General features: G+C 52.3%; 4 protein-coding genes across 4 annotated transcripts in view; 2 read left to right on the top strand and 2 right to left on the bottom strand.

Moving 5' to 3' along the window:
* Window positions 1-9891: 9891 nt before the first annotated feature.
* Window positions 9892-11755, bottom strand: GUITHDRAFT_118871 (hypothetical protein; the record flags this gene model as incomplete). The annotated part of the gene is made up of 9 exons (XM_005821860.1): window positions 9892-10004; window positions 10053-10110; window positions 10161-10218; window positions 10271-10358; window positions 10410-10641; window positions 10695-10750; window positions 10798-10848; window positions 10898-11483; window positions 11705-11755. 9 exons carry the CDS (start codon window positions 11753-11755, stop codon window positions 9892-9894), a joined length of 1293 nt encoding a protein of 430 aa, XP_005821917.1.
* Window positions 11756-12496: 741 nt separating this feature from the next.
* On the top strand, window positions 12497-17967 carry GUITHDRAFT_118870 (hypothetical protein; the record flags this gene model as incomplete). The annotated part of the gene is made up of 13 exons (XM_005821859.1): window positions 12497-12584; window positions 12751-13300; window positions 13354-13396; window positions 13453-14333; window positions 14402-14513; window positions 14575-14619; window positions 14811-15843; window positions 16046-16604; window positions 16662-16727; window positions 16768-17020; window positions 17076-17147; window positions 17197-17719; window positions 17774-17967. The coding sequence occupies 13 exons, from the start codon at window positions 12497-12499 to the stop codon at window positions 17965-17967; spliced, it is 4419 nt and encodes a 1472-aa protein (XP_005821916.1).
* Window positions 17968-18137: 170 nt separating this feature from the next.
* GUITHDRAFT_118869 (hypothetical protein) lies at window positions 18138-20111 on the bottom strand (the record flags this gene model as incomplete). The annotated part of the gene is made up of 1 exon (XM_005821858.1): window positions 18138-20111. One exon carries the CDS (start codon window positions 20109-20111, stop codon window positions 18138-18140), a length of 1974 nt encoding a protein of 657 aa, XP_005821915.1.
* Window positions 20112-20985: 874 nt separating this feature from the next.
* GUITHDRAFT_118868 (hypothetical protein) overlaps window positions 20986-23310 on the top strand; it is a gene marked incomplete at both ends in the record, with an annotated part of 4965 nt that continues 2640 nt past the window's right edge. The window contains 9 exons of the mRNA XM_005821857.1: window positions 20986-21050; window positions 21353-21394; window positions 21735-21792; window positions 21940-22020; window positions 22081-22141; window positions 22401-22456; window positions 22500-22550; window positions 22942-23001; window positions 23056-23100. Coding sequence (XP_005821914.1) covers window positions 20986-21050; window positions 21353-21394; window positions 21735-21792; window positions 21940-22020; window positions 22081-22141; window positions 22401-22456; window positions 22500-22550; window positions 22942-23001; window positions 23056-23100 — 519 coding nt within the window. The remainder of the gene's footprint in view (window positions 21051-21352; window positions 21395-21734; window positions 21793-21939; window positions 22021-22080; window positions 22142-22400; window positions 22457-22499; window positions 22551-22941; window positions 23002-23055; window positions 23101-23310) is intronic.

Here is a 23310-nt window from a genome sequence, read left to right as displayed (position 1 = left end):
TGAGTCGACTATAACTTCGCTTGTCCCACAAAAGCCTCAGACATGGTTCATTGTCGATCAGCAAGAGAGTAGGACGAGTCTGCGTAAATCCCATCTGACCCAAGAGATTTCTATAAAGCTTGACTAGTTTCGCGCATGTGGTGGCAGCATAAATTTCAGCTTCTGAAGAACTCAGGGCAACAACCTTCTGCATTTTTGAACCGAAGACGACTACCCCACCATTCAGAACGATTCCATATCCGCTTTGACTCCGTCTCGTAATAATCTCGGTACCCCAACCAGCATCACTGAATGCAATCATCTCATTGACAAAACACTCCTGGTGGTAAGATACTCCGTGACAATGGTATACGATCTGAACCTCCCGAGTAGTGTAAAGGTACTGTAGAAGATGAATTAAGGCATCCATATCGCACTGCCTAGGAGCCCGAGCAAAGCGACTAAGGACGCTCGTCGCGAATGCGATATCAACCCGCGTACAATTTGCCACGTAGAGAATGGACCCCAGAAGACTCAGATAAGTGCGGACTTCCTTCTTGTTCAACAACTTACCCTCCAAGTGATAAGTCTTGAGATAGTGACCAGGTAATACCGTTTTGACACCTCTGGCAACGATTTCAAAGCGTTCAACAATCTTTTCAATGAAATGCTGTTGTGACAAAGTTATCCGACCCTGATCGTCATTCTGTTCTATTTTAATGCCCAAGAAGGTACCTGTTGCCTCACTCCCCGAAAAGTCGAATACTGTGTTGAGCTTCTCAAGAAACTCAATCTTAATTGCTTCAGTTTGAGAGACAATGAGTAAGTCATCCACGAAGACAGTCAGAAGCAAGACGTCCCCCGCACAGTTGGAGTATCGGTAGATGATCTCATCATGTCCTATCCCACTTGCTCCCACCGTCTTCAACACCTGCGTGAACTTAAGATACCATCTCCTTGGTGCAATGCGAAGTCCATAGAGCGACTTCAAGACTTTGAGGAGGCACTCAGGAGGAAGACTCATGATATCTGGAGGAATCAAATACACAGGAACCTCCAAGTCACCATACAAGAAAGCAGCAGAGATATCCCTGAATGTGATTCTCCAACGGTTGCCTGCCGCGATGCTCAGCAAGAGCCGGATATTGTCCAACGATGTAGTCGGTGCAAACAATTCTTCAGATGAAGGAAGTAAGTTGCCCATGATAACTAGCCGCCCCTTTCGTTTCAAGATCTTGCCCTTCAAGTCTCGTTTTGAAGCATACACCCACAAGGCGCGAGCAAGTACAGAATGATTTGACTCCCTGTTTTTCTGATCACGCGTAACAACTTCCCAGACCCCACGACTTTCGATCTTCGCAATTTCCTCCTTTTCAGCCTGCTCCCAAAGATGCCGATCCGGACGACGTAACATCTCTGACCTTGTCTTGGGATCTGGTAACTTGTCAAAACTACTTTCGTTCTCCACATCTCCTGCATCGCAAGCCGCTGTCATCGCGTAATCTGCCTGATTCTCAGGCATTGCAGCTGGATTGTCACGGTCGGAAGACATCAGAGATAACAGGTCAGACGCCAGCTCCACCGCGTCCCATACGGGAGAGACCAACGCTAGATTCGCCACAAGAAGACGCGTATCCCTGAAAGTAGGGTCCACATTAGCACTGACCTGTGGGGCAGATGACACAGGATCGACATGCTGTAAACGAGTTTTGTACATCTCATCCCTCCATACTGGAACAAAACGCTGGGATGCTGGCTGAAGGCTTGTCCTGTCTTCCCCCCTGTCCCAAACATACAAGATCTCTTCAGATTCAGTCGACCCCTGCACAATATGTGTAACTTGCAGATACTGCGAAAATTGCTTGTGCTGGGAAAGTACAACCACTTCAGGCGAACCCCCAACTGTAGCTTCGACAACATCCATGATCTCATCCGCTGCACGATCAAGACAGGGTTTAAAAACTTTGGTATGGTCGGTCATATCACCAAAGACGTTCGGTGGAAAGCTGCACGAGTAATAATCTGCTAACATGCAGACCTCTGATATTGTCTCCCCACTTCTAAGCACCACCATTGCCTTCTGTTCGGTTTGTTCCAAAAACTTGATGTCAGGATCAGTGACAGACCGTAACACCCAGTAATTGTCGAGAGTTGGGAAAACAATCCGCGCGAGAAACTTTCCCTCCTTGAAAACCATCTGCAAAATTTTGCCTTGCTCTACTTGACCATTTACAAGAACTTCGACATCTCGATTGACATATTTGCTTTCCAAGACCCCTCGCTCCGCCTTGAAATCCCTCCGTGTTCTTCTGCCTGCTGGAGGAACTGGAGACATTGCACCGTCAGGCACATATTCGGTATCATCCCTCAACCGATGCTCTCCTGTATCCTCCCGTTGATCTCCAGATGTCAGGCCTTGGACCGAGGAAGGTGGAAATTCCAATTGGAGGCGCTTGCTCGCGGAAACTTCACTTGCGTCAGGACCAGAGCCTCCCTGACAGTGTCGCTTCCTGCCAGACGTTGCAACTTCCTCAGGAATTTGCAATTCTGTTTCACTCGCATTTTCCGAGGAGTCTTCGTCGTCGTCAGATGCCACTGGTGCACAAGGTACTAGTTCCTTCAACAATTCATCCTCCACATTAGATGCCTGAAAACGTCGGCAACGTAATGGAAAATACATCTCGTCAAACGTAAGATTATTCGTATGGACGATTCTATCATGCTCGATATCCCAAACCAAATACCCCACCTTATATCCAGAGAAAGCGCACGCGTTTCCCAGATTTAAACCATGAATTGCTGGATCATCCACCTTTGACGTGCGTAGTTCATTCTTGAAGAAGGTGCTGCACCCAAAAACCTTGAGCTTGCGATAGTCAAACTGCTCGGTTGTATATATCAAGTATGGTGAGGAATACCCTAGATTTCGTCCACTAGGCAGAATGTTGTACAGTAAAACTGCCTGCTGTACGGAATATTCCCATTTGCTCCGGGGTACTCCGCTCTGACGTAGTAACGTCCGATGAATGGACATTACGCTTCTGATTCCACGTTCAGCGAACGCATTGTAGACCTGAGAGTACTCTGGAATTTTGTCATGTCGTATCCCATGATCAACGAAAAAGCTCTCCAGCTCCACAGAGCTGAATTCTGAACCGTTGTCAGATACAATCTTCTGTACCTTAGGACGAGAGCTGTCACGATCCTCTTGTAACAGTATTTCCTTGAGGATAGCAGTCGTCTGACTCTTCGTGCGCATAGGTCTTACTCGCACAAATCCCGAAAAGACGTCCACAATGATCAAGAAATATCTATAACCACCAGGCTCGGATTGTACAATTATGTCTTTCAAATCCATATGCCAGACTTGATTGACCTCTGATGCCCGCTCCTGTCGGAAATCCGACTGTCGATGGATCGGCCGTGAGACGAACTTTGCTATTCTACAGGTGTGACAAGGAGATTTCTTTAGGCGCCTGTCGTACGTGATATACTTCACCGAATCGGCTAGTAATTTTTGAATCTTTGCTTCCAGATGTCCGAGCCGAAGGTGCCAGATGGCCGATTCTGTCGCAGCTGACAATCGGGACTGCTCACACATGTTCTCCTCTGGCTTGAGAGTCACTAAACTTGATGGACCCCCACTGTAATTATCACCATTGCTCGTATCAGCGCAAGAGGTTGTACTGTTGCACGCCACACTAATCTTCCCATCTCCCATGAGAACCGTCTGCAAAAAGTACAACCTATCTCGTTGGAATACATCGATTTTCAATGCACCATCTTCTGAGCAAATGTAAGACTTTAGGGCACTCCTGGAGCCCCGTGATAACATGTGGTAGTCAGTCCCAAGAACATCATCCAAGCTAAGCAACGATATCGGGACAAGCGGGCATACGCGAACGTTGACAATAATCTCGTCCAGACAGGTGTTAGTTGTTGGACAAACCAGTTGCAGTCGTAATTTTCCAACCTTATCACAGACGACAGTACCTCCAGCGGTAAGCACCTGAAATTCAGGTCCAGCTTGGACATCAAACAACATAGACTCTTCCTTGACCATGGAGATATTAGCACCAGAGTCCAGCAAGAACGTATGGCCTCCAGCTCCTTCTTTCTCCTTTACCTGCAATGCAATTTCCTGCAATTCCTCGATGGTAGACGTGGAATCGAGACCAAATGTGAAATTTGCTTTCCACGCTCCTTGCCGTCGATTAGCCTGTGATGCAGATTCCGTTGCATTCTGGGCCGATGAGCGTTCAAATGGATTTGCAGGAACAGAAGATTTCTTTTCTGACTCATTCCGCTGGCCGTCTGCGTCAGCCTTCTGCTGGTGACTGTGTGAACTTGAAGAAGCATTCGCTGCCATGCGTTGAGCTGCCTGAATCAACGCTTCCCCCATCTTGCGCGTGGTTTCAGCGTCCACAACTCCCCCTGACAACAAATTCTGCAAGACAGATGACGGTTGTTCACTTTCAACCCCTCGAGGGTTAAACCGCTGATTTTTGTAGTTGCCATTATTTTGATTGTAGTTGTTGTTATTGTAGTTGTGGTTGTGATTGAAATTTCCATGACCTCGACCACCCTTCCAACCTTTGCCTCCATGTCCTTTCTGTCCACCCTGACCTCTTCCATAGCCTCCTTTAAAACTTCCTCTCCCTCCATTATGGTACCCATCCTGATTCCGCCTTCCCCTGCCACGGTAACCCGTATGGTTAGGTCCGCCGTCCCCCTCGCCTCCGCGGCCAGGGAAACCACCACGGTATGAGCTAGGGTCAAACGCCGCCTGATCTTGTCCCGTCCTACCAGGTCCTGAAGGAGCTTGACCAGAAGCCTGGTAAAACGTTGGGACGTTCCCGACCGGACCTTGGATAGGAAATGGATACAAAGAGGGTTGACCTTGAGCATAGAAATTGAAAAAACGGGTCTTGGCTGGGAAACATGATACCTTGGGGATATGATGGAGGTATACTCCCACGAACTGGGTAATTACCATACCATTTGGGATCGACGTGAGAATTCTCTCCCGAATCCGCTTGACCACTATTTTCGCCTGACCCCGAGGATCTCTTCTTGCCCACTGCAACTTCTCCGACAGCCTGCGGTTCATTCGGTACCAACGGTTCACTTGCCACAGTGATATTCACCACTGACACGTCTCCCTTCGCATCCATCGCGGGCGTCACGGTCGTAGTCGTCTTGCTTCTAGTTTTTAAGATGCGCCCCCAGTGGAATATTTCGTCGAGAGAAATCTTTTCTGGTCTCATATTACTCTTCTTCCAATTTCGCAATTCTCTATTCAATGCCAATGACTGCAACGATTCACAAGTCGATTCTTTACACCTGGCATGCAAGAGTTCAGCGATCTGGATCTCTAACGGCCCCATCCTTTGGTGTGCCCCCACAACACCTTGAATACTATCCTTGAGATTCTTAAACAGTAGCTTGATTTTGTCCACGTTCCTCCAGAAGGCTTCTTCAGACTCAAGTGGCTGTTTCGCTAGCGCTCTGAGCTGATCTCTCCCTTCGTCCTCAGTAAGCTCGATAAGCTCAGCTCCACTTCGTTGCTTTACATTCCAGCGTACCAGTGCCAAAGTTTTGAAGAATGCCAAAGGATAGTTGCCTCCTCCTGACATCTGCCACTCTATGTCGAAATCATCCTTTAGCTTAACTCGAAAATAACTGTTCGTGCTGACAAGTACCTCAGCAATATCCTCAAATAAGACTTCCACCTCCTGTCGATCAGCTGAGGATCTGAACAACCTCGGTGATATTTGGTACTTGTGTGGAGAGAAAACCACAGATGTATCGAGTGGATTACCCATCTCTCCATCCTCTGAAGCACCATCATTCACATCCTCGCTGGCTGCGATTGCCTCCTCGAATTTTCCTCGCAACTTCTTAAACTTCTCAAGAGCATCCTTGAATTTCTTCCCATTCTTCCAAATGTACCCAGCATGCAGAAACAACGCCGTGACCTGAATCTTCCACTCCAGCGAAGAGAATTTTTCTAGACCTTCTGGAGACGACTCCCACATTTCATGAAATTCTCCAACAAACGATCCAGTCTCGTCAATCGGAAACAAGTCCAACAGTTTTAAGAAACAAGCCCCAAGATTCGGACGAAAACGACTCATGGCACCTGAGAAAGGAAGGAACAGGTCCTCGAGTTTTTCCTTGGAGGTAACCTTCCCATGCTTCAGCTTGTCGACCTGAACATCACCATGGCTTCGTTTCAACTCCTCTTGCAGATCTGGCATGCTCATGATCGTCAACTTGGAGTTACCAATACCGTTCCAAAAAAAATGAGTAACAGCGTACAGTATAACTTAAAGAGCCTTCAAACTCGTTGTCAATTCGACGCACAAAGACCAAGAGCCCTTAAACTCGGCTGTCCTTGGAATCTTATCGTAGAGTCTTTTTGTATTCCTTTGTTCGTGGATATTGGTTCCAACGTATTGTAAGTACAATCATGTAGAAGGTTACAATAGTAATTTCGCGTGAGCCCTCTCCCTCTAAAACATATAACCCCCTCTGCCACCTTCGAATGTGCTAGAGCCCCTTTGATAACTAAAACATCTGTACCAAGAGGCTCTCAACGTAAGATGCTGGATGGAAGTCATGGCTCCTGATTCTTGTATTACACGAATAAAGACTAGGAGGCTTACTCTACACACACGCACACACATAAACACACGCACTCACTATTGCTTCACAGCCGGGGATGCCAGCTTGCACTTGCAGATCTTCCATAGGCAGACAGACAGTCGTGATTGATCAGCGTCTTCGGCCGTTGCAAGAGGCTTGTGGGAGCACAGCCAAGCAGATGGTCATGAGGCTCCGCGTCCGCCACCCTCCTCCATCAGTGAGCGTGACCGTGATGCTCATGACCCGAATGATCTCCGAAGCATTCGCAGTGGATATGATTGAGGGCTGTCAGCCCAAGCGCAACCGCCCCGACGATAAACATCTGGCCCACCCAGCGTGTCAGTCCGTGTTGCACACTAGTCGTCTTGCTCATGCGAGCACATACCAGCCAGCATGTCATAGCTGATCGCACATCGTCCACTTTGACCATGTCCAGTACAAGGCCTTCAATGTCGCAAGGAGATTGTCAGAGATGTCAAAGCACAAGACGTACAACAAGGTTGCTGTACCTGATGCGATGTAGAGGAGGATCCCTGCTGCGAACGCGAGACATATACCCATGTCTTGGTTGATATTCTCATGAGCACTCTCCGTGGCGGCAAGGATGACGATGCTCTGGTGCTGCCGTCAGACCCCCGAGAAGCCTCAGCACCACAGCAGGGTACCCCCAGACAGGCCGAGAGCGAAGAGAGAAAGTTGCTGATCAGAGCCCATTTGATGGACCTGCGCATGACGTGAGACTGCTCCCTCAAGGTGACTTCAAAGGAAGACGGACATGCCAGAGTTGTACAGCACTACAAAGTCGCCCAGCTCTTGCGGAAGCTCGTGAGCGACGGCTGCTCCAACTACAACCCATCCTAGTCCTGACGACATCCATTATCGCGTGCTCAACGTGAGGGCTGCAGCTGGCAAACCAGAGCCGCAGTACTTGAAAGCAATCGCCGTTGATACCCCATCGAAGAAGTTGTGGAAGAAATCTCCGAGCAGGATGTTTCCGATCCTTCCCCATGCGACTGGCTTGTCTTGCACAGCGTCACCGTCCAGCGCTTTCTGACTGCTCAGCGCCATGTGATCTTGAGCTTCTTGATCGACAAAGACCAGCTCTCCTTTCCTAGGCGATGTCCCGGTCCCACCTTCAATCCTTGCCTGGGGACTCGATCAGGACGACCGTGGTGGATCAAATAACAAGCGGCGGTCACCGGCTCCTTCCCGTAGGCAGTGAAGTAGAGGTGTATACCATGCTCGACCAGAAGCCCTTGATGATCAATCATTGCAAGGTCGGCACCTCAAAGTGAAGCTTACCAGCAAAGAATCCAGCCAACACGGTTGTGCTGACCTCCCAGCTTAAGCTGCCTGCAGTACGGCGAGTCAAGGTTTTCATCAGCCTCCTCGTGCACGTCACCATGCAGATGGCCAGCTTCGGGGATGAGATGGATGAGAACAAAGCTGAGCAGCACGCCAGCAGCCAGGCAGTTGAGGTACTTGAGAATCCACAGCTCCTCCATCTTGAGCACAGGGACGATAATCAGCACACCGGAAAGCGACATGGCTGCTCCGATAAACGCTCCCAAGATCGACAGTCCCCACACGGCAGAGGAAGACAAGGACGATTGACAGGTCGTCGACCCTTCAAGGAGGACCTCATTTGAACGGCTATCCATCATGAACTTCAAAGCCCCCTCCCACTCGGACAAGGGATGGTTTGCGAAAATCCCGTACGTGGTTGCGTTGGGTACTAATAACTTGATCACAGTGTTGGAAGCATCCCGGTCAGGAACCAACACGAACAAGTCAACAGGGATCGAGGTCAGCAACGTAGATGATGTGTCTGTGGACCCCATGCCAACCACAGATCCTTGCTCAAACCTCTTCAAATCAGTATCAAACTTGGCGTGGATCGCTGACTTCAGCGCATCTGATGTCACGTTCGCTTTTTTCACGTCCGCAGGATTGACGATGGCAATCTTGAGAGAAGTGTCGACGTAGTCCTACGAAGAGATATGTCAAACATGGGCATGAGGACATGAAGAGTCTAGAAGCAGCATACCTCTCCTGCTGCTGGTCGTTGCAGATTCAATGTGTAGGTTTGTTTACCTAACTCAACGTGTCCGTGCCACAGCTCGTCATGATCATGATCATCATGATCATGATCATCATGGTCATGAGCTTGGACTGATGGCAGCAAGACCAAAAATCCTAAAAGGAAGAGTTTCGCAATCGTGCGAGAAAGTAGCTTCATTCTCAATGCCTGTCACCTGCAAGCAGTTTTACTTGTATCAACTCTCACTCGAGACACGCAACACGTGACTCCTCATTAGTGCTCAGATTTCCTTCTTGTTTGTCCGCTATTTCTTTTCTGCGTTTATCTCCCATCCTCGCTTCCTCCCTCCTCGCCACTTCCCCTCACTTGGATCTGGACGCGAGTAGAGATTCACGAGCAGTTTACGGCCCCTCTGCACCACCCTGTTTCGAAACGAAAGTCTACCCCACTACCTCCCTAAAAACCTTTGCCCCCAGCTAGTGGGTGGGGGTGGGGTTGTAGCCGTCAGATGTCAGCATATCTCGAGTATCTCTCTTTTTTTGCGGCGTACTGCTTGTTCTGAGGCAGGCTCAGTCTTGTAGGGCGCAGTCCTTAAATTGATCCGAGACCAGATACATACCGAGTTGGTTCCAACGTATTGTAAGTACAATCATGTAGAAGGTTACAATAGTAATTTCGCGTGAGCCCTCTCCCTCTAAAACATATAACCCCCTCTGCCACCTTCGAATGTGCTAGAGCCCCTTTGATAACTAAAACATCTGTACCAAGAGGCTCTCAACGTAAGATGCTGGATGGAAGTCATGGCTCCTGATTCTTGTATTACAAGAATAAAGACTAGGAGGCTTACTCTACACACACGCACACACATAAACACACGCACTCACTATTGCTTCACAGCCGGGGATGCCAGCTTGCACTTGCAGATCTTCCATAGGCAGACAGACAGTCGTGATTGATCAGCGTCTTCGGCCGTTGCAAGAGGCTTGTGGGAGCACAGCCAAGCAGATGGTCATGAGGCTCCGCGTCCGCCACCCTCCTCCATCAGTGAGCGTGACCGTGATGCTCATGACCCGAATGATCTCCGAAGCATTCGCAGTGGATATGATTGAGGGCTGTCAGCCCAAGCGCAACCGCCCCGACGATAAACATCTGGCCCACCCAGCGTGTCAGTCCGTGTTGCACACTAGTCGTCTTGCTCATGCGAGCACATACCAGCCAGCATGTCATAGCTGATCGCACATCGTCCACTTTGACCATGTCCAGTACAAGGCCTTCAATGTCGCAAGGAGATTGTCAGAGATGTCAAAGCACAAGACGTACAACAAGGTTGCTGTACCTGATGCGATGTAGAGGAGGATCCCTGCTGCGAACGCGAGACATATACCCATGTCTTGGTTGATATTCTCATGAGCACTCTCCGTGGCGGCAAGGATGACGATGCTCTGGTGCTGCCGTCAGACCCCCGAGAAGCCTCAGCACCACAGCAGGGTACCCCCAGACAGGCCGAGAGCGAAGAGAGAAAGTTGCTGATCAGAGCCCATTTGATGGACCTGCGCATGACGTGAGACTGCTCCCTCAAGGTGACTTCAAAGGAAGACGGACATGCCAGAGTTGTACAGCACTACAAAGTCGCCCAGCTCTTGCGGAAGCTCGTGAGCGACGGCTGCTCCAACGACAACCCATCCTAGTCCTGACGACATCCATTACCGCGTGCTCAACGTGAGGGCTGCAGCTGGCAAACCAGAGCCGCAGTACTTGAAAGCAATCGCCGTTGATACCCCATCGAAGAAGTTGTGGAAGAAATCTCCGAGCAGGATGTTTCCGATCCTTCCCCATGCGACTGGCTTGTCTTGCACAGCGTCACCGTCCAGCGCTTTCTGACTGCTCAGCGCCATGTGATCTTGAGCTTCTTGATCGACAAAGACCAGCTCTCCTTTCCTAGGCGATGTCCCGGTCCCACCTTCAATCCTTGCCTGGGGACTCGATCAGGACGACCGTGGTGGATCAAATAACAAGCGGCGGTCACCGGCTCCTTCCCGAAGGCAGTGAAGTAGAGGTGTATACCATGCTCGACCAGAAGCCCTTGATGATCAATCATTGCAAGGTCGGCACCTCAAAGTGAAGCTTACCAGCAAAGAATCCAGCCAACACGGTTGTGCTGACCTCCCAGCTTAAACTGCCTGCAGTACGGCGAGTCAAGGTTTTCATCAGCCTCCTCGTGCACGTCACCATGCAGATGGCCAGCTTCGGGGATGAGATGGATGAGAACAAAGCTGAGCAGCACGCCAGCAGCCAGGCAGTTGAGGTACTTGAGAATCCACAGCTCCTCCATCTTGAGCACAGGGACGATAATCAGCACACCGGAAAGCGACATGGCTGCTCCGATAAACGCTCCCAAGATCGACAGTCCCCACACGGCAGAGGAAGACAAGGACGATTGACAGGTCGTCGACCCTTCAAGGAGGACCTCATTTGAACGGCTATCCATCATGAACTTCAAAGCCCCCTCCCACTCGGACAAGGGATGGTTTGCGAAAATCCCGTACGTGGTTGCGTTGGGTACGGACAACTTGATCACAGTGTTGGAAGCATCCCGGTCAGGAACCAACACGAACAAGTCAACAGGGATCGAGGTCAGCAACGTAGATGATGTGTCTGTGGACCCCATGCCAACCACAGATCCTTGCTCAAACCTCTTCAATTCAGTATCAAACTTGGCGTGGATCGCTGACTTCAGCGCATCTGATGTCACGTTCGCTTTTTTCACGTCCGCAGGATTGACGATGGCAATCTTGAGAGAAGTGTCGACGTAGTCCTACGAAGAGATATGTCAAACATGGGCATGAGGACATGAAGAGTCTAGAAGCAGCATACCTCTCCTGCTGCTGGTCGTTGCAGATTCAATGTGTAGGTTTGTTTACCTAACTCAACGTGTCCGTGCCACAGCTCGTCATGATCATGGTCATCATGATCATGATCATCATGGTCATGATCATGATCATCATGGTCATGAGCTTGGACTGATGGCAGCAAGACCAAAAATCCTAAAAGGAAGAGTTTCGCAATCGTGCGAGAAAGTAGCTTCATTCTCAATGCCTGTCACCTGCAAGCAGTTTTACTTGTATCAACTCTCACTCGAGACACGCAACACGTGACTCCTCATTAGTGCTCAGATTTCCTTCTTGTTTGTCCGCTATTTCTTTTCTGCGTTTATCTCCCATCCTCGCTTCCTCCCTCCTCGCCACTTCCCCTCACTTGCATCTGGACGCGAGTAGAGATTCACGAGCAGTTTACGGCCCCTCTGCACCACCCTGTTTCGAAACGAAAGTCCACCCCACTACCTCCCTAAAAACCTTTGCCCCCAGGTAGTGGGTGGGGGTGGGGTTGTAGCCGTCAGATGTCAGCATATCTCGAATACCTCTCTAACAACATAACCCCCTCAAAACATTTGTACCAAGAGGCTCCAAGGACTTGTAACAACCCGCCTCAGTAAGAAGTGATCTCTTGCCGTCGCTTGCGTGGTTGGAGTAGCGGTTTTGCTGCCTCCTCCGTTTCCTGGTGTTTTTCTTGAGGCGGATTTGTAGGGTTTCTCCTTTTCCTCCTTGTTTGCTCCGGTTTGCATTTCGATTTTCAGTCAATGAAAGATCAGTAGATTTCTTAGCGCTGTCGAAAGATCCAAACCTATCACGAAATCTTGCGCCGTTGACGAGGCTGGCTGGCCCATCGATCCAGACTAGTAGCCTAGTCTCCAATGGCAGGTGGCGACGAGTGAGATGGGCCGCGTTCACGTGCAAGGCGTCCCCGGCACCAGGCTGAATGTTTCTCAACATGGCCCTGAAGATCAGGGTTAATCCTGGATTCGAGTTCAGCACGTCACGAGAACGGACTGCTGGGCAATTCCATCATAGTGAACAAGGTAAAGACTGTCGAGGGGGTCGACGTCTACGCATTCTATCGCACGGGCACCAGGGTGAGCGGAGAGCATCCCGAGAGTGAAACCGACGTTAGAGATACTAAGAAACGATACTGCCTAGGACACCTACTTTAAGAAAGACGAAAAGTCAGTAAACATATCCTATCAGCGGACCGGTTCTACGGACCCCTGTACAAACAACAAACCACGACCTGGTATCCGGCATGGGTGGACTGCTACAACGTGAGCGGGATTGCAAAGAGCCAGTTGCAGGTCAAGACGGGGTGGGATGTGCCCACGGTGGAGTCGGTCATAAGCAGCATCCAGTCGAGATACGTGCAGAAGCCCGACCTCTCCATCCTGAACAAGGAGGCCATATGGGCAGACGCGCCCCGTCCGACCGGAATGAGCAACTGGTCCAACACCACCCAGTGCGTGGGCACCCACGGCGATGTCACCGTCTGCCTCGGAGGGGTTTGCAACGTGAAGATGGCGAGCGTGCTCGTGCATACCATTGCCATGGTGCTGAGCAACAAGGCGGAGGTCTTCTGCGCCTCCAACTATGACGAGGCGCTGGCGAAATGCCCCCTGAGGTCGGCAAACCAGAGCATCTTGATAGAGGTCAGGAACAACATGTGGCAGTGCAAGAGCGACTGCGTGAGGGCGAATTCAAGTACATCGGCAAGCAGGACTTCCGGTACCGCACTCTCGATAAGGGGGTGCTGGGCATCACGGCCTCGGGCCGCAACACGATCGGGCTGACCTCATCCAGCAGCAAGGCCCAGGGTTACACGCACAAGGACGCCTTGCGGCTGGTGCCCCACCTGCTGGCAAAGCAGATCACCACCTCCCGCCCGACTTGTACAACCAGCTGTGGATCTCCCCCGATGTAGTGAGCAAGAACTTCATGAACGCGGGAGACCGGTACAGCTACGAGACCCTGACTCTCTACAACCTGAACAGCTACAAGTCCCAGGCCATCACGATGAGGCAGCAACCCCTGAGCAGCTGCATCAACCAGCCCGTCTCCATCACGGACTGCCTCCCTTACTCCAACAGAGAGACGCTCAAGCAGTGCCTCTCCCACTACGAGCGGCTCTCCGCTTTCGTGGCAGAGAGCGGGGAGTCGGTCCTCACCCGCCTCTCCGCGGATCAGGTCCTCTCTCCCTACACCGCCCATTGGGTGGACAGCGAGAGGCCGGAGAGGGACCGTTACATAGACTGGGTGCTGGGAGACGGCAGGTGCCAGGAGGCCAGCCAGTCCGACGCCGTGTGCTACCTCACGGTCACGGGACGATTTTGTGAAATCGCTGAACCCATGGCTGGGAGGGGGGTTCAATTTCTTCGAGGCGTGCGACACCATGCCCGTGCCCGACGAGCTCACCACCGTCATCATGGGCACATGCAAGAACGGCGTCCCCTCCGTGAACACTGCGGGGCGAAGTTCCACTCCCGCGCCCCCGATCTTGGCCTCCTGAAGCAGGGGCTGATGGACATCGGCGGGGGGCTCTACGTCATGGAGCTCAGGATCCTGGGGGATAACGTCATCTACAATCTCCTCCCCAAGTGCATGCCACTGGATTACCCAAAAATGGCCAGCACCGACCCCTCCCTCGCCGGCGTCGACCCCTGTGCCGGGAGGAGCATGGATTGGCTCAGGACCTACGACATCGACTCCCGCAGCGACTTCAGCCTGAACTCACAGGAGCTGGCACCCCCTCGGGCAACGGCGTCTCTGACTGGTCCTTCCCCGTGAGGGAGATGCACAACTGGGGAGGATCGTCTCAGACCTTTCGCCCCAAGGCCCCCTACGGCCCCAGGGCGGCCATGATGTTCTCGGAGGCGAGCAACATGGGGAGGGACGCCGGCAACGGCATGTCTCACCCGATGCAGCTCTTCGGGCAGGAGGTGCCCGACCTCTCAGACCCCATGGTACGAGAAAACAAGCTTCTCCAACGCGGGCAAGTGCAGGAGGTCCCTGGACTGGCCCCAGACCAAGGGCATCCTCCGTGATGGGACGGACCGCGGGAGTGCCGCGGTTCGAGCTAAGGTACTTGCCGGTAGACATCACTCGGGATGCCGGCAAGACCACTCAGGCTGGACGAGGGAGGGGAGTGCCACACGGATCCTGGGGATCCCATCCATCGTCCCCATGGGTGGGAGCTGCCGCAGGTACAACTACTCCCATCTCGAGTGCTCGGTCACGACCTCCAGCGTCTACGCCGTCAGCACCACGAGGTCCTTCCATGCGCTCGACGACCCACCTCCTTGGTCTTCTACCCGCAGATGGACGGCAACTTCCGGAGGAGATTCTCCCAGTGCCAGAAGACGCCCACCATGGAGAAGTTCACGGACAGGCCCTCGGCGCAGACATTCACCGCCGCTATTGTCCCCGTGTGCGGCAACTCCGCCAGCTGTGGGCTCCTGTCGGGCAAGAAGAACACGCACAGCTGGAAGGTCGACACCTTCCTGACCGGCTACCTCCGCGACGTCGCCTCGCTCTTCAACTCCCCCCTCTCGGCAAGGAGTGTGATCCCTCCCATGCCCGACGGGGTCAACGACAACGAGTTCTGGTTGCGCAAGTGGGTGTATTGCACGGAGACACAGCGCAACCTGACCACCGGGGAGCAGACCGGGGAGTACAACCGCGAGTGCTTCGGGTCCATCTCGAAGCAGAACTGGCTAGACCCCGCCCAGCGCTTCCCTTCCTGCAAGGCCGTCACCAGCGACGCCCCCAACAAGGGCATCATGATGAACAACCTCTGCATCAGAGTGGCGGACTTCATCCAGGGCATTCAGGCGGCAAATTGCAATGCGGCGGGGGTTTACATCGACCAGCGCTTCCTCTACAACCCTGCGGTCTACAGCATATCCAACCAGGCCCTCGTCACTCAGACGGTGTTAGACTTCTTCCTCGTCACTCAGACGGTGCTAGACTTCTTCCTCGTCACTCAGACGGTGCTAGACTTCTTCCTCGTCACTCAGACGGTGCTAGACTTCTACCAGTCCTTCAACACTCAGGCCTGCTCCGCCTCCTACACCGCTAACGAGACGCCGAGCAAGTGTGCCGCCACCTTCTTGGTGCCCATCAAGGACCTCTTCAACAACCTGAGGCCCGTGGTGGAGAACCATGATCTTGCCAAGGGGACGAGGCCGGTTGCTGTTGGACAGAGGACTGACGCCAGGTCTGGTGCCGCCCTCTGCCGCGCGAGTCTGGTCGTCATCGGAGTGACTCACTCAACGGTCCAGCGCACCGTGACGGGTCTAGTCAAATTTTGAGAACTTGGTAGGGCGGTACAAAACTTGACTCAACCCGAGCATACTCGTTAGCATGGCAGCACGAGTGCTAGTGGTGGTGGTGGCAGCGAGTTTGATGGGGGGAGGGGAGGGAGTTCTCAAGTGCCTTGACTACTCCTTCACCATGCCCGCGCTTCCTCCTTGCTCGCACCCCTACACTGTGACAGGGAAAGGTTGCTTCGACCCGGCCCTGCCCCAAGAAAAGGACATCGCAATCGCGACGCACAAGGGGGTCTTGAGGATGAAGCAAGGATCTGTTGCCGGAAAGGTTGGGGACTACACGGCATACGGGGGTCAATGCACGCCCAGATACGAAGCCGCTTGTCCTGGCTCCTCCAACTCCTTCGCCTCATGCGAACCACTGTGCTCATGGTTGGAGGCTGTTGCCAAGGGGCTTGCGACAGACAAGGGATGCTCCTGTGACCAGGAATGCACGAAGCTCAGCACAACCCCGCTCTACCGGTTGACCAGCGGAGCTGTTGATATCATCAGGGACGGAGGATCGATCTCGCAGGTTGCCATCTCCACGGTTCTCGATCAAAGCAAGATCAGGCAACAGGACTTGGCGGCGCTGGTAGAGGAAGTAGCTGCTGCTGCAGGCGTGGACAAGAGCCGCGTCAACGTCGTAGGAACTGGCTCTGTGGCCCTGTGCAAAAATGTCGAGGTGTCCGGGCATCCCACCAGCACCTGCAACGGCGTTTACAGCACCCCCGACACGTACAACGGGTGATGCAGTGTGCTCTGTCCTGATCAGAGCACGCATGTACTGAAGGAGTCAATCAGGAAGCCGCACTATGCGAATGCCGAGGGAGCGAACCTCTACTTCGACACTACATGGTGCATGGGCCGGTATGAGCTCCAACGATAGGCACTGACATGCTCGTCCAAGGGGCGGGACGTGGAACTTCGGGGTGGGGACTTTCCCTCCCCTGAGCGGCGCGTTGACATCAGCAGACTACTTCGACGCGTCCATCACTGACCTGGCTGTCCCGACTGGGACCCACATCCTGGGCAAGTCGAGAAAGCAGATCCTGATCTCTTGTACCTCCAAGTCTCCCTCGTGCCCCTGCACTGGGCAGACGTGGGCGAGTCAGACTCTCCTCTCCCTGGGGGTCCAGACCAACTACGGCAGCTACTGCGCGGTGACGCGGAGACTTGCAGAGACAGAGCCTCGCTCCTCTGACCAGATGCCCGCAGGCATGGGAAGACGGTGACTGCGCCTCGCATGCGTGCGGGGAGAAGAAGACGTGCGTGCAGATGTGGCCTGAGGTGCGAGTTGCTGGTCGAGACAGACCGAGGGAGGTGATTTGGCTGGCAGTCTGCTCCTGGGACATGGTGCTGCGAGGCTTGGTGCTATGTGGATCCCAACACTTGCAAGCTACAAGACGTCACTCTCTCTGTTGTTGGCATCCTCGCCGCTGGCAACCAGACAGGAGTCCAGCCGCTCTCCTACTCCTACCAGACCTGCTTAGACACGCCAACCAAGTACACCTCGAGCACTTGTCCTTGGACGAACAAGGCATCGTTCTCGATCGAGGAGGCGCCTTACACGATGATTCTCGATGATAACTACTGCAACATCGTTGACAAAGTCGCCTTTGAGAATCAGGTCTTGCAAGACCTCTCCACGGCTCTCGGAGTGGACAAGAGCTTCTTCCAGATCCTGTCTTACTCTCCTGGAAGCATCGTGATCGAGATGAAGGTGGTCAACGGAGTGAAGCTCCTCCAGTTGGGCAAGTCGGCGGGAGGGCTGGTGGCAGAGCTTACCAGGCAGACGTTGGACGCCGGCAGCCTGCTCAAGAAGGGAGTATACACTCAGTATGCGACGACGAAGACAAACGGTGAGTGCATGATAGAAGATGGTGTTGGGTGCAACTTCTGCTGCTCCTCCATAGACAACTTCGTGCAGTCGGTCTGTACCTCACCGGGGAACAAGCTCGACTCGCTCAAGCAGGCGCTCACCAGGAGGGTGAAGGGATGCAGGAATGAAAGCTGTTGGGTCATGTCTTCCAGCTATCCCCGGGCTGTCACGTCGGTTACCATCACCTTCCTTCTGACCTTTGCAACGCTATGGGCACTTGAGGGGTAGACGACAGGAGTTGTCTCGACGCCATGGGCAGCACTCGAGAGGCTGACGGGCCCCCTGCCCACCTCCCCCCTCCCCTCGGACATCCTTAGACATGTTGATAACCACGTTCATTTATGAATTCCAAGAAGTTTAAATCATCTCTACAAAACAATCTACATTTCAACATCGCTTCAGCTCTTCCATGCAGAGTATTTCAAAGTCTTCGGTGTGTCCTCGGGAACGCGGGATAGCTCTTCCTGCACATTCTTGTTCGGGTCCGAAGGATGCAGCATCCCAACCAGCGGCGCGACCCGTTCTCGTAAGCCTGAAGCAAGAGCAGAGAGCTTCTGGCATCCGTTCGTCCTCGAGCGGCGGAGGTAGGCAATCTTCCCTCGACACTGCACGTCCTTCATGTGATCAGCCATACTAGACTGCGAGTGGTCGTCCATGCCAGGGACCTTGGACATGAAGTTGCTGAACTCAGCTTCATCGACAGGGTCAAACAGGACGGTGAAGGCGACTTGTCTGTTGAGAGAGTCAAAGTGCTTCTCCACAGTCACCTTTAGGAACAAGATAGCATCGTGCTCCGACGTAGCGTTCCGCTTGGCTATCCTCCAGTACCACGTGACGGTGGGATGAAGCACGTTCAGAAGGTTGTTGAGCAGGGCCCACAGTAGATCGTACTCGCTCATCAACAGATTCAGCTCGTTATTGCATTGTCTGGCCACAAATTCTTCCGGGTGATATCCAAAAAGCTCACAAATCTCATTCCCGAGCTTGAAACCAGTTCGCATCAGGGTGTCTGGATCTACGAACATGGTTATCCAACGTCCATGTCCCCACCTTCCATCACAAAATTCATCGTCCTTGATGCTACCTGCTTGTTTGGAACGCATCTGAAACAGGTTCACCCTTCCGAGGTTCTGCTGATCACGTACAACGTTAAGGTCTGTGTGCAAATTCATCGCTGACAGCTTCATGCGCACAACAGACTGCATGGTATCGACAGATTCATCTATAGCGGACTTGACGTCCGTTGGCAGCATCTTGAACGCTTGTATCAGCGCCGAGGGATCATGACCAAGCTCCCACATGATCCTTAACAAGGCAAAGTTCACTCCCGTCCGCTCCGCGGCGCTCTTTAAGGACATCAATGTTGAAATCATCCTGTCGTCGTGCTCGAACCTCACTTCTCGACAACCTGAGATGATTCTTTCGACAAAAGACTTTCCCACTGAGTCCGAGGAGACACACTTGCTTGCATTCCCAGATGCAATACACATCGCACAAGGCCTTGTGCTGGTGCACTTTCGTTTCTTCATTCGGCATTCAGCACACGGGTTCGAAGTGTACTGCCCTCTCTTCGACCTTGCTTGCTTCTTGGTAGCAACAACATTCAAGGATTCATCAAATGGCAAGTAAACTCCTTGGCTGTCTCCGATGATCTCAAGCTTCGGTGACGGGCAGCTGGAAGCATTGCTAGGAGACGACATTTCGACAAACGCATCGACAGGCATAGTCGGCGCTGCATTCACAGTGAATGCTTCTGCCAGCTGCTTTGCCGCACTGCTGTTGAGATTCTTCAACGCTGCAGACTGTTCAAGAAACCACCTATCCTCGTCCGTGATGGCTTCTGCTGCGCTGGCACTCGGCCCCATTGACTTGTTAGCTCCTGTATAACCAAAGTTTGTGTTGAGTGTTGAATTGTTTGCTTCACTCGGTGCGAAGTTGAAACTGTTGCTTTGCCGCTGTGGAATCTCATCCAGGAATCCAAAAGAGGAAGCGTTGTGCGTTAACGGCATATCAAACTGAAGCACACCTGCTTGTTCTGCTTTAGCGCTTTCGAATTCATCCCATGGACCTGAGCTACAAGCAGCATCAAAAGACGAGGAAGAAGGACGGTAGAAGGAGAAGTGCGAGTGCGCAGTATCGATAGAGGAAAACTGTTCGCTGCTAGCAGGGGCTGTGCCGGTTAGGTTTTGCTGTGCGTGTTGATATGAGCTTTCGTATCCTGTTTGCGAAGAGTCTGGAAGCGAGCTCAGGGAAGACGACGAGTGATGAATCGGGTTGTACGAGCTAGAAAGAGAAGAGTTCGGCGGAGGAAACCATGACGCTGTTTGTAGGCGACTCTTTCTCCATCGTTCCTCCTCCATGTCACCCGCCATTCCTGATCAACCCGGTTTCGGGGCCAGTTTCAACAGGGGGTGGGTGGGTGGAGTGAATGATGAGGGGGGTAGAAAGGTCTGGGTACAGGAGTACCCCTCAACGAGATCGCAAATACCATAGTAAATGAGGGGTACTCTATGGTTGTCTGGGTGATTTTGGGGAGAAGAGAGGACTGGGTGGAACGAGTCTTGGGGGAAAGGTTGGGTAGGGGCGATGGGGGTGGGTGAGTGATCTTTACTACACTTTCAAGAGGGTATTCCTTGGGGAAAGTGGGGGTAGTACTTCATGGGGTTAAACAGGGTATCGGGTGGGTGATAAAACAGGATGGAAGGGGTAGTCAAAAGTAGAGGGAAAGCGAGCTGCTGGACCACCCGTGTTGTCTCCTTAGAAGGGTAGGGGTAGTCAAAAATGATGACTAAAACGTATTTATTTTACACAACAATTGTGTTTTAAAGAGCTGTGTTTACGGGGGTAGGGCATGCGAGGGTTCTTTTGTAGCGACTGCCCCATAAAGGAGGGTGGGGTAGGTGAGAATATGATTTTAAGGGGGTGGGGCATATCTCGGTATGTTCCGAATTGGACCCTACCAGTCAATCGCGTTTACTTTTTTCATGGTTACCCCCTCATTTACCAGAACTTGGAAGTTATTCCAAGGGTGCATCATCACCCCTACCCCTTGATTTACCCCACGCTCGAAGGAATTGCGCTGTACCAGTCCTGAAGCGTTGTTATTTCTCAGCGCCTCATGGTATTTGGAAGAAGAATATGTGTGTTTGTGAGCTTCTACACCCCACCCACATCCTTACCCAACAAACTCACAGCTTTTATATGAGTAACAGCTATTGACCTTCAGTGAGCTTGACTACACCGAGAATGTCAGCTAGCAAGCTCAACCCGCCAGATCACCCGCTGCATGACCCGGAGCATGACGCATTCAGGTCGCATGTCGGAGTTGCCCCGTTGCCGTGCCTCCCGGGCCGGGTCGGACCGAGGTCCGGCGGCGCTCCGTCTTTACTGAAGGCAAGTTAAGTTAAAAATCTTTCACTCAAAGTTAAGTTAAAAAGCAGTACGAGGACAATCAGGAGATTCTTTACTCAAAGACAATTAAGTTTTAAAAATCAGGAGAGTCGAGGAAAAAAAACCAGGTAAACATCAGTACGAGGACAAGCGAGAACCAAACCTAATCCTGCAAACTGCTGTCCTCCAAACTTAACTGATACCTTCACTTAACTGCGCGCAGGACAATTCCCCCGCGCTCCGACTACTTGGATGCGCAGTACTGGTGATAAAGCTTAACTTTAATGAGTAAAAGAAGGATATCTTTACTCAAAGTTAAGTGAAAGATCAGTACGGCGAGTAAAATTTATATTGGAGATACTGGTCAACTGACTTCAAGGTCAACCCGGGGCCCGGCGGCATGATCGGACACTGAGAACATGCCAGGAAGGACAGCAACACTCTCCTACTCTTTCCCCTAGTTCTACTTGTTGTCCCTGGGGCAGTAGCTTCAATGGTGGAGGCCAGGAGAAGGATGGGGTTGCTGCTCCTCGCCATGGTGGCGGCAGCTGCTCCCTCCTTCGCCTTCGTCGTCCCTTCGCCTTCATGTCGCTCCTTTCATGCAGGATCGGGATGCAACAGCCCTTCATCCTCGTTCTGTGCGATCAATGCTCCTGTGCGGAGGTTATCCAATGGCTCCAAGTCACACACTGGAAGCGCGAGACGGCCGGGCAGCATGCTCTTGCCTAGAACAAGGCTCCATGCTTCTTCGTCTCCTCAGGTCTGCTCGCGCTGCCTGCGCTGTGGTCATGGGGAGTGACACGCTAACAGCCTGAGGTCCCTCCTGGCCCCTTGGACGACCGGGAGACCAAGAGCAAGATAGACAAGGAGTTTGTCTCTATCGCCATCCCGGTGCCGATCGCCCCTTCTTCTTCTGCCTGCCGCATCTCTGCTTGTTTGACATGCTCGCAGGCCTTCATTCAGTTTGCGTCGGAGCCTCTTGCCAGCCTCGTCAACACGATGTACCTCGGACGTGAGTGGTCGCAATTCGCAATCCCGCCTCTCATGCAGCGATGGTCGTATTGCAATGTTTCTTGGATGACATCTCCTTGTTACAAACTCATCGTTCCTTTCCCTTGGTTGTTTGTGCTCTCCATTGCCTATCCTCCATGGACCTCTTTGCAAACGCTGGGCCCTACAAGCTGTGTTCTAATACTGATGTACATGGAGAAATGAAACGCTCTGAGGGCTGGGAGGAGTGAGATATGATGATTGACAACTGTATCTTGTAGGACTAGGCGCTGTGGCACTCGGAGCAGCAGGGATCGCAATCAGCGCACAATACTCGGTGAGGAGCACTAGGAACAGTTGACGGCCTTACTGCAGGGCAGGTTTCCAAGTTGTACAATGATCCCCTGCTAAGAACGTCGATTTCTCTCGTGGTTTGCAATCATATAATGAGAAGAAATATCACTGTGATGATGATGATGATGATGATGATGATGATGATGATGATGATGATGATGATGATGATGATGATGATGATGATGATGATGATGATGATGATGATGATGATGATGATGATGATGATGATGATGATGATGATTCAGAGGAGGAGGAGGAAGTATTGTGAATCTCTTCCTTGTCCTATAGGCTGCCGAGACCAAGTCGGGGATGCCTCATCGGGGTCCAAGGAATCATCGGTAACTCTGCCTTCTGTTGATGTCGACAACTCCCGTATGCTGTTGCAATGACATGTTTCACAACCAACATCACTTCGGCGTGATCGAGCTGTCCGACGATGCTGATCTCACAATGTTTGACAACCCACAGGAACTCTCCAACCGAGTCAGCGCAGCGCTCCTTCTTGCCTTCTGCATCGGAATCATTCAGGTCATGCAGCAAGGCATTCAATACCCGAGCTGAGGCTGACTTGTTGCCATGCAGGCTGCTGTCTTCGGGTTGTTCAGCGAAAGGATCATCGAGCTCATGGTAGAGAAGAAGGGAGAGGGGGAGGAGGGAGGGGGGGAGGAGGGAAGGAGGGGGGAGGAGAGGGGGAAGTAAGGATGATGAGGAGGAGGAGGGTGTGAGGAGGAGGAGGGAGGAGGAGGAGGAGGGAGGAGGAGGAGGAGGAGGAGGAGGAGGAGGAGGAGGAGGAGGAGGAGGAGGAGGAGGAGGAGGAGGAGGAGGAGACGACGAAAG

The sequence above is a fragment of the Guillardia theta genome (assembly GCF_000315625.1).
Source record: "Guillardia theta CCMP2712 unplaced genomic scaffold GUITHscaffold_136, whole genome shotgun sequence".
NCBI lineage: Eukaryota > Cryptophyceae > Pyrenomonadales > Geminigeraceae > Guillardia > Guillardia theta.
The sequence above is the reverse complement of the archived record's forward strand: the minus strand, read 5'-3'. Positions and strand labels throughout refer to the sequence as shown.